At 44.1% G+C, this 11,066-nt stretch overlaps 3 protein-coding genes across 3 annotated transcripts; all 3 read right to left on the minus strand.

Moving 5' to 3' along the window:
* Positions 1 to 3,823: 3,823 nt before the first annotated feature.
* On the minus strand, positions 3,824 to 4,348 carry LOC108548421 (MAGE-like protein 2; the record flags this gene model as incomplete). The annotated part of the gene is made up of 3 exons (XM_017901338.1): positions 3,824 to 4,012; positions 4,098 to 4,207; positions 4,270 to 4,348. Coding segments are annotated over 3 exons (378 nt in total), but the record flags the coding sequence as incomplete, so codon positions are not given.
* Positions 4,349 to 6,416: 2,068 nt separating this feature from the next.
* Positions 6,417 to 7,699, minus strand: LOC108548483 (ATP-dependent RNA helicase DBP2). Its single transcript, XM_017901421.1, has 3 exons — positions 7,688 to 7,699; positions 6,791 to 7,250; positions 6,417 to 6,715 (listed from the first exon to the last, which is right to left on the minus strand). Exons 1-3 carry the CDS (start codon positions 7,697 to 7,699, stop codon positions 6,417 to 6,419), a joined length of 771 nt encoding a protein of 256 aa, XP_017756910.1.
* A 1,893-nt stretch (positions 7,700 to 9,592) lies between these two features.
* LOC108548485 (zinc finger protein 512B) lies at positions 9,593 to 11,066 on the minus strand. The gene is made up of 5 exons (XM_017901423.1): positions 11,011 to 11,066; positions 10,445 to 10,515; positions 10,271 to 10,359; positions 10,100 to 10,213; positions 9,593 to 9,909 (listed from the first exon to the last, which is right to left on the minus strand). Exons 1-5 carry the CDS (start codon positions 11,026 to 11,028, stop codon positions 9,593 to 9,595), a joined length of 609 nt encoding a protein of 202 aa, XP_017756912.1. The 5' UTR covers positions 11,029 to 11,066.

The following is an 11,066-nucleotide window of genomic DNA, read 5'->3' on the forward strand; positions in this document are numbered from 1 at the left end:
AGTTACAGGTTTCCGGGAAGGGGTGTTTATTGTTTAAGCACAAAACGTTGAGTGTCTGCGGGAATAGCCTACCGAGCTTATATACTAACATCGATTCCACCACCTTTCACTGGTTCCTTGCTCTATAGTCCCGACCCTTTCCAGGATATATCGAACTACGTCTTACCACCGACCAACCTTCGGACAAACTCTATGCACCGTCGATGAATATGAAAGGTTCTCGTTCTATTTTTTGTGCGGCTCATTGACCGTTCTCCGTCTATGGGTACTTAACCGGAAGTTAAGATTACGCGTACTTGCGGACATGGGAAGTGCACCGCGTAGAACTGCCTCGTCGTTGGGATCATGCTTTCTTTTTAGTAGATGACATTAGACTCGAACGAAAATCTCCTGCCGATACTTTGCTTCCGAAAGAACGTCTTCACGTTACGTCTGTCCCGGCGATGAGCTCTAAGTGTCCCCGATTTAAGGATACAGGAATCGATTACGCGGTGTACATCGGCCGTTACTAACGTCGGACAGGGTCGGAACTAAGAAACAACGGAAAATCGAGCACGCACCGAGAAAAATTTTGCTCGCCGACCGATGGCTCGATGATCGATAAAGCGGAAGATCAAACGCGATTGTAGACGCAACCGCAAATTTACGGTCACTACGTTTGCCGGAAGCGAATGCCTCCTGCGGTCACGAAAATTTCCAGAGACAAATCGACCGGCCTCGATGAACCCACTCGAAGAGAGCGGTTGACCGTATTCGGGATTAAGTGTCCGAAACGATCGTCGCCATGTAGCTCGTTAAGTATACGCATAAATTATAATAGTTCCGCACGAGGAATCTGTTCTATGCATGCAAAATTATTCGAGAGATTTCGAGTCGTTAATGCGAACGATTCGATTTCTTTTTCCCTTCTTCTTTTTTTCGCGTGTGATCAGACGCGGATCTGCCTCTGTGCGAATCTCGAATTTACCGGAAGTGAAGGTGAGAAGGCGGCGTAAAGACACTCAAAGCGGATCAAAGTTTTCGGACCGACAAAATGAAAGTCCAAAGGCGTTCGCCATGTGAAAGGACTGTTGGTGAAAAAAACCAATCGGACACGCCGATCTTTGTTCCTGTAAAAGTGAATTTCTGTTTTATCACAGAGGAGAGATAGCCGGATCGAAAGGCGAGCGCAGAAAGTGTGTCTGTGGTTCTGTCTGATTCTACTTCTTGCGGGAACCGGTACGACATGGAAGAGCCGTCAAAATGATCTCGAGTTCCTCGTCGTTTCGAGGGTTCCGTTTTCTAGATAACATCGCGTCATCCTGTTGCATCGCGATGCGATTTAATCGTGATTCAACTCGAACGTGTACTTCGTAATATCACAGATACTCGGAGGTAACAAAGATTAAAAGTTAAATGTAACCGAGGTACGAATTCGATGCGAATCATGGATACCGATGATACGTATCGGGAAGATATCTCTAGACGAGACCTTACGGTGTACCGTAGGTCTGCTTCGAATTTCCTCTACGCTGTTTCCTCCAGGAACTTCCGTTATCCCAAGTATACGAACGTTCGTTGTCTTATTAAACTCGTAACAGCGAATTAATTGCTTGGAGCTATTCCTCTTGAAAGCGAAAGCGATTCGATCAGCCTTTGAACCGTTTGCTTTATTCGAGTATTTATCACGACCTCGAATGCCGTTTTAAACGGCAACCAGACTCATTATTGGCACGCGAAGCTTGTCACGTCAGGCGGAATGTCGAACCTACGCTCCTGAAACGAGATTCACCTTAGAAAAGCAATGAACGTTGCGTCGTTCAAAGTTCAATCGAGATTCGAGAACATCCACGACCTCTTTTGTTCCTCGTTTGGCATGGAAAAAATTCGCTCGAAACGCGACGTACCACCACGGCGAGGAAGCGAAAGCAACTCTTTCATCTATTTTTCTTTCTCTTTGCCTACTAACACTCGAAGAGAAACTTTAGAAATGTCAAGGTATTAAAAATGCAAATCTTCGTACGTTCGGTTCGTAATACATATCTGTGAAAAATCTAGGTATACTGCATTTTCTTGTGTATTTTCTTGACGCTTTTTTCCTTACGAGATCCTCTCGTTGGTATACGCTAATGAATATTTACCTCGGGCTGAATTTTCGACTATTTCTCAGAAACAAACGAGCAACTCTGTTAATATTTCTCGCTCCGGCTTTGCGATAATACCGTTCTAGCCGGGAAGTGTTCCATCAACGGTCACGATCGATCGTGCTTTATGTATCTAGGACAAAGGTTTCCCTTCAATTATCGGAAAACGTCAGGAAAACGTAGTAACGTCTAATACACAATGGAAAAGCGATGTTTCTGCTTAGAAAGCCTTAAATCCAGAGGTCGCGCTGCTACGCTTTGAATTTTACTTTCGCTTGAAAATTTTTTTCTCCAGCAACTGCTTCTTTCACTGGTGTCTTGATCCTGTTTCTGAACACGTGCCAGGTAGCCGCGTTGAATTATGCTCGTTATCGCAAAGAACCACCGGAAAAGATGGTCGAGAGGGGCACGCGAGAGCAATCGTGAGAGGAAGTCTTGCACTCCTTTGTACAGAGCTATGCGACCAATTAAAGTCTTCCGATTTCGAACTTCTTTTCTCGCTAATTTGATCGGCTGCTACGAAGGAGCAGCGACAGTCACGACGAAGCGGAATGAAGCTTAGAAATTTGGAGAACGTCAGCGTCGCCGCTACTATGTCGAATATGGAGGTCAAGTACGAGTGATTAGAATTTCTAAAGGCTGCATGTAACGAGGAGCAACTATTCTTCCATTTTTGTAACAACGTGGAGGGAAAAGGGACGTTATCCACGATGCATCGACGAAACTCTAAAGAGGAAGTGGACAGTGGACTACAGTATAATTTTCTATTTCTTCGCGATGTATTTTCGCCGCGCAAAAAGTGCCACAGCTATGATTCCAGATCTCTTCTTCCTCCTTTTACAAGATAGTGATTGCCAAGATCAACGAAACGGTAGATCATTTTTACGCCTTACTTTCGCCACGGCTTCTTCCGCATTGCTTACTTTTTTCTTTTCACATTCCTTTCCGGTGCTTTTTCATCATGGCTACGTTATTATGCTAATACGGTCTTGTCAGATAGAGGAACGATGCGCTCTATCGTCACGAATCCTTGGAGCATCCGACAGTTGGCTCGCTATGAGTTACGATCTTTCTCTTAACACCATCTTCTCGGTTATTTCGCGTTCGACGGAAACAGTAGGAACAAACGAAAAGTGAAAGTCCGCTTTGAAACCATTTTTTTTTTTCATTTTCCGATGATACTCGATCATCATACGTCTAAGAATTTCGTGCTCTCGAATTACATTCACTTTACTCTAGTGAACGGACGGTTTCTTCTAAATAAATTCCTCCTGTGCGGTCACAGTCGAATTTACGAAGGTCAGTGACAGACGAAAGCAATCGTTATAATAACTTTCGCTACGAATGTCTAGAACACGCGACATTCTCCTTTCTCCTCTGCGCCTTCCATCCCCGTTAAACGCACACCAATAATCGTAACGCTCCGTTAACGTAATATCTCTGTACAACGCTTTCCGTATTTGCCGTCATAATCGGGAAAAAATTTCACCGACGTTACGATCACGATTTAATAACGGTTACAAATAAGACACAGACAAACAGATATTCCGATCAACAGTGGCATTTATTAATAAATAATTACAATAGTCAAAAATAAAACGCGAGGTATACAACGAAGTAACGTATATGCAAAACGCATAAGTAGTCAAACATTAACGATGCATTGAAAAAATAACGATCAACGAGACAATTTCGCACGCTTAATGGCCCTTGTGACTATGTACTATTGTTTTGTAAACAGGAATCTTAATTGGAATAGGCTTCGACACAGGAATAGGAATATGCTTCACAACGGGGAACGGCACGAGCTTCTCAATTTTCACCGGAATAATTTTCTCCACCGGCGTGGGTACCTTTTTCTCCACCTTCGTAAACACCTGTTTTTCAACCTACGAATAAACAAATATTACTGTACCATGCTGGATGTCGAAGAAGTCTTTACGAAGAAAAACGATTTTCAAGTGCGGGCGTCACCTCATAAGGAACAGGTTTTTGTACGATTACCGGGACTGGATAATTTTGTGGAATGGCTTGAACCTGCAAGCTCGGTACGAGCAATGGAACCCTCTTCGCAACTGGTATTCCTGTCGCAATTAAACCGAAAATAGTATAAACTTCTATGTTTAATTGACACTGATTCACGTACCAATTGCTTTGACAACGGGTATGTAGTGTCCGCCGTGGCCGTGGCCTCCTAGACCGATGCCGTGTTCTAAACCTCCTTCACCTAATGAAATAAAGCACAACCTTAAAGCGTATCTCGACCAAATATACTTGAACGTAAACCAAACCTAGTTCGTCCAAGCCAAATTCCTCGCCCTCGTGACCCACGGCAATTTCTCCTAAAGTTAATCCATGATCACCCAGTTCCAGTTCACTGGCCCAGCAGCAGGCGACCACCGTAAAAATTATAATCTTGAAAGGAAAAACATCGTAAAAGTTCACTAGCACGGAAGGAGATAAGCTCGAATAGCATTGCACTGAATCGGCATGATTATAATTATCGGTACGTGTGACATATATTAAAATAACGTACCAGTTTTCCCATGTTTGCTCTATCAGTGCATATGCATGCTCCGGTGAATAAAAGTTTAACTCGAGACGAATTGTTGGCGTAGTCACTTTATATAGCTGCTCTACAAGGGACATGGAACCCCACTATCACGCGAAATTCTATTCGACACCTTCACTATCGGGTTACGCTTCTCTATTTCTCCAAACCCCGGGTATGCCTGTTGGAACGGTTGCGTAATACAGGATTTCCATCTTTCATTGGCTGTACAATGCGCGACTCCTAATCCGCTCCTTCCGATGTGTTTTCTTGGTCTCATTAAGTTTCTTGATTGCATTCCTTTCTTTCGAAGACGCTCGGAACCCCACGACCTGTGTTTGTGTACGTATATATGTAAGTACACGCGTATGTACATACACTTATGCTTGTGCTATATCAGAGCACTCGGGGAACCAAGGACCGCTTCCTGCTTCCTGGTATCGATTAGTCGCCAGATAAGTTAATTCCGTGTAAAATATTTTGATGCTGAAATGTATGTGATAACGATCACGATAGCGAAGTATAAAAACAGCAACGCTAAAATGGGTATTAGATAGCGTGCCGGTACATGTAAATGAAAGGAGCTTGATAAAACGTATCTCTGCTGTGATATTGCGATATATGTTACAAACTTACAATATATTAACTCGTCTATCGATAAGTGAAGGTATTAATCGTAGACTAGTGAAAACAAAGTAAATTTGCTCGGTATACGTATCCTGATATACGGAGTGATACACGAATTGATACACGGAATGATACACGGAATGATACGCGAAATAATTATAGAAAGTGATACACGAATGATACGTTTCTTCGATTTCACGGTTGCTATTTCCACGTCTTGTGTACCGAAGAAAGCAATGACCACGCTACTTCCTGAGAATTTCGTTTAACGCGATACGCGGTAATAACCGAGTAAGGATTACTCGTTGGTTACCTTGGTGGACTTCCTTTGTCTTCATGGCTCATTTACGCTGATTGAGTATTCCCTTCTATCCTGAACTAGTCCGTTCGTAACATTCACTTTCCACGGAATCCGTAGCTGATGCTACGAAAATATCAGTGAAATAGCAGTGAAAGTCCCGATTACGATCTCGGACGCGTTAAGACAGATATATTGACGAGGTACGACGACCGCTTGTATCCCATGGAACTACGGAAAAATTGTTCCGTTCGTCTACTCCTGCTTGGAAAGTTCCTTCGATACGACTTATTCGATTTCTCTTCGCAAACGCCGTATCAGAATGCAAATTCCTTTCCGAAATTAAATATTTCTTTTAGCCCGTCTAATGGTGATGCAGAGTTGGGATGATGTATAGACTTTATCTCTGTCACTGGATCAAAGATTAGACCGTTGAAGCGGTAATCAAGTGTGACGTGACGGGATAGAAATAATACAAATCGTAAGATCAACGAGAAAATTGTTTCGATGTTGAAGCCATAGGTAAACCCGCCACACTTTCTCCATCGAGGAAACAGAAAATGAATGTGTTTCTTTTCAAGCTTTTTATTGAAAAACAAGAACAATAACATTTATAAAATTATAAAACGTACAACGATAACAGCGGTTCATTATATACATGATAGAAACGAGAAAAATTTAGCCTCGGAGATGAAATTCATCGCGATTCCATCAGAGTTGTCCGATCTGGAGACGAACTCTGAGCAAAAGCCATGAACGCGTATACAGTCGTTTCGACATCAGTCGGACGTATCGATCCTTATCGAGTCGATAAGCTTTAATGCTTCTTCGCATGGTGGTAGATGGTTTTGTACACGGGTATTTTTATGGGATACGGTTTAATGACCGGCACTGGCACGTGCTTCTCGATCGTAATAGGAATCGGCTTCTCCACGGGTACCGGAATATGCTTCTCCACGGGGAACGGAACCTTTTTCTCCACAGGCACGGCCACGGTCTTTACCACTTGCACAGGGACCAATTTCGGAACTGGATGAGCAACCGGATACTGTTGAGGAATACCAACTGGCACTGGATGGGGTACGCCTATCTTAAAGATCTGAGGAACCGGTACCCCTAAAAGGCAAAAATTCAATGAGACAATCTGTAAACACTGTGAGAAAAAGCTCACGCGGAACTGCTAAGTCTTACCGATGTGCTTAACGACTTTGACAGGTATGGGCTTCGTTACTTCCACATGCTCCGACACGGGAACGCTTTGCACTACACTGTGACCTCCGTCGAGGGAAACTCCTTCGTCTCCACCTTCGTATCCACCTCCCAGAGAGGAGTAGTCCGAGTGGTCACCGCCAGCTTCCAAGTGTCCTCCGGAAGATGCCTCCAAGCCTCCACCGTGACCACCTCCAAAGTCACCTCCATAACCACCTCCGTAACCACCTCCGTAACCACCACCGTACTCTCCGCCGCCATATTCACTGCCCCCGTAGCCACCACCATAATCACCGCCGTAACTCCCGCTCGCAGAACTGCCGAGACCTTCCTGATCGGACCTCTCTATCGGCCTGAAACCTCCATGCAGTTGGTACTCCTTTTCATCTTGTTGCACGATCACGGGCGCGGTGGCGGCCAAGGACACCAGAGAAAGTAACACCTAAGCGAAGGTAAAGTTCACGTCAGTGAATATGCATTTGAACGTTGGCTGTCTGATTGTGAGACGAAATGCGTTTAGAAAGGGAATCTTTCTCTACGAGTAAATGAACTCTGGAAATCGAACGCGTATATCCTTCCGTGTACATTAGAATTGCGATTAACTGGTAGTAAAGTGAAACGAATAGTGCTGCAAATTAGCGAATAATCTTGAATTTTTTATTTCTCTCTTTAATTGCATCGCGAGTGGTGCTCTTAATAAAGATCGAAAGTAATATTCGACGAAATGGACGTTTTTTCAGATCGTTGTCAAGAAGCGGCGAAAGAATACGCCGGAAAAGCGATCAGCTTTTTCAGCCGAATAATTTTTCGAAAATGGCGCGTCGTTCGGTCCACATAAATGTCACGTGGATATAAGAATTATCCGAATTCATTACTCACGATTTTGTTCATGTTTGGACTCATATAACTGAGCACCTGGTTGGTAGTTGTTGAAGTTTCTTCAGCGACTGATACATCTTTGCTCATTGCTCGTCTTAATATACCATCGGGCCTTTCACTGTTGGCGATGGAGTTTAGTCCGGAGACTCGTTACGATAAATCGCTGTTTCCCAGGTATCGGTCCGGCGAACACGTCGTATGTATTGGCCATTTTTGTGTGTCCGCCAGTACCGTGCAAATTAGACATTTTCTGCTCTATTCGAAGGTGACTGTCAGCGTACGTGCTAGCGTTGGTCGGCACCACCGTTATGTCAATACGTATTCGAGAACCGCGGACTCACTTAAACTACCGAACGTGACTCGTCGTTTACTTTAACGTTGACACTTTAAGCACGACACAGCTGCTATCGAATCGATTATTTTTATTCTTTCCATACGACGAGTCGAACGTGCCGAAGCTGAAAAGGAGATTCCGCGATTCCTTTTGTAATCTCGAGTGATTTCCTCTAAAGTTCCATGCACAACGATGTTTCGCGAATTAATAGCGTGTCATCACTCCCGCGCACGTGCTAGAATTTCTAATAGGTACCACGTCTCGTGCGACATGAATCACACGGTAGTACACGTTGCGTAGGAATCGTTTTTTAGTTGCTCTCTCGCATACAAATGTAAATTGGCGAATAAAAATGTAAATTTTCGAGCGAAGATGCAAGGGAACATCTCGAGACGGAACGAAGCATAAAATTAAACGCGAACGTGCACATTGACCATGTAAATAAACAATTTGGAAAATGTAAACAAAGGAGGGAAGAGTCGGGCGTATCGTCTATTCGTGAATTTTAATACCACCTGTAAATTGGTGAAACGAACGTCTGTCAGAAGAACGCGTGTCAAACGCTCTATGCGACAAATTGATGGCTGACGATCGCGTAGAGAGATATCGAAGACACGTGTCTAGCTCGCGTACCTGTGAATGCATCCGATCTTGTGGAGAGAGCATAACGAAGCATCTTAAGACCGTCTAAACACGAACCGCGCTATCTGTTCGTTACTATCCAGAAAATTATGATAATTACAAGACAGGTGAGACGTAGTAGAATTCGTGACTTAAATTCCAACAACGATCCTCTCGGAAATTAAGATGGTTTAATGAAACGGCCATGCGTTATATAGAAAATAACAGAATTTCATGATCCGTCGCGTTTGATGGGAAAAGTATAAACTGTCACTGTGTACATGGACAACCATCGATTACCTATCTCGCGTCGAGTGACTTTTATGCGAGAACTCGGATGACACGTGTGATCGTGTCGGATTAATTGTTCGTGATTATACGATATCTGCCCCTCGACGAGTGCGGGCAGCTGTTAGGGAGGATCGTTCTTAGTCGAGTTAGTTAAAAGAAGATAATAGATGGACTTTTTCACGCGTCGAAAATGACGGTAACTGTCTATTTATTTCTAACACTGATGGATGGCTCTAGGTCATGAGAAACAGATACGTAAACGTTCGCGCGTAATCGATCAAATAACGCTGATCTACGGAGAAGAGCGAATAAACAGAGTTGGTTTAGTCGAATGATCAAATGGGTTTTGGTTTAATTAAAAATCGATCTTTTATTTGGTAACGCAGTAACAAAACAAACAACCATAAATACAGACAATATCATTGTCGAACAAAGTCTGAAACATTTTATTATTCCTAGATTTCGTTGATTTCTTCCATCAACACGGCAACCTGTCCTCGAACAAAGACGACCAGTCTTATCGCGATTGTTCGAGAAAGCGAATTGGAATATTCTGCCATGGACTAGCCGATGCACGTGCAGAAGTTACGCTTCTTTCCTTTTGCGGACGCATCTGGAAACGTGCATACGTTTATCCTCGAAATAACGTATTACGGTACCTAATGGCTCCATCCGTGACCGTAAGACTTCACCCGATGGAACACGTGCTTGTAGACCGGCACGTGAATGGGGTACGGCTTTTCCACAGGCACTGGTATGTGCTTTTCTACCGGTATGGGCACGTGTTTCTCTACAGGGACCGGTATCACCTTCTCCACGGGATACGGAACCTTTTTCTCCACTGGAACCGCCACGGTCTTCACCACGGGAATTGCGACTGGCTTTGCAACCGGTACGTGAACCGGATAAGGCTGCGGTACACCTACAGCCACCGGATGTGGGACTCCTATCGCCACTGGTTGAGCAACCGGCACTCCTACACGAGTCGGGCAGAAATTTTTAATCAAATTACGTCAAAATTTTGAAACTATGACTAACCGAGCTCTACAACTGGGGTCGCGTTAATCGGTGGTTTATAAACTAAACGTAAATAAAGTCCAGGTTATAAACTTTGGCCCGTGGTTTGACGATAAACGTGGAAATTTTAATCGACCAGTCGAACTTACCAACATTTTTGACAACAGGTATCGGTATGGGTTTGGTAATTTCCACGTGCTCGCTTACGGGAACGGCTGGAGCGTACTGGTGTTGAACGTGTTCTCCGTAGAATCCGTGATCGCCTCCACCGCCCCCATAGGAATCGTAACCGCCTCCACCACCCCCATAGGAATCGTAACCGCCTCCACCACCCCCATAGGAATCGTAACCGGTCAATCCAAGTAATTCCCCGCCGTGTCCTGTCTCGTAGCCGCTACTACCTGATATCCTGTCGATCGAAGTCGTATCGATTTAGGCAAAAATTCCTTCATTCGCAAGAAGGTAGCAATGGTATAAATAACTAGTTCTCTTACCCCTGCCAATCTCCGGAGTTACCCTCGATACTGCCTAGCACAGATTTCGCGATTAATAATACTACCAATACCTGAAACAGTTGTCAATTAGTGGTAAACTCGGAGAAAAAGTAGTAACCGAACTGCCGACTGATTCGAGAACCAAGTATGGACACGAACAAGTAGGGTGGTGACGAGAGAAATCAGGTATCGCGTTCGAAATTCCGTTGTTCGTAGCTGGCACTTTCTAAACTCGGTCAACTGATGCTAGTAAATCACATATTCGCAATGATGTATCCACAGAGTGCGATCGTAACTCCGTCTCGAAGTATGAATATAAAGCGCGGGATGAATAGGAGCGGCGATGATGGCGGCTTTACGAGCCATCGCAAATACGTATCAATGCGTATGGAAGAAAGTATGCAAATAGCGACAGTCACTTTTCACCGGCATTGTTTACGTTACGAGTGGAATTTTCAAAGGATGCGGAACATGTGGTCACGATTCACTGTTTCCCTCTTGTTCGCGTACCTACGTGCGTCCATCGAATCGGTAATGTACATCCTTCCCTCCGAGTATGTACTTACAGAGGACCCAGAAAGCATTTTTGGACTACCGATGAGACAGTGGATGAAGAAACGAA

The sequence above is a fragment of the Eufriesea mexicana genome, unplaced genomic scaffold (assembly GCF_001483705.2).
Source record: "Eufriesea mexicana isolate 0111107269 unplaced genomic scaffold, ASM148370v2 scaffold1523, whole genome shotgun sequence".
NCBI lineage: Eukaryota > Metazoa > Arthropoda > Insecta > Hymenoptera > Apidae > Eufriesea > Eufriesea mexicana.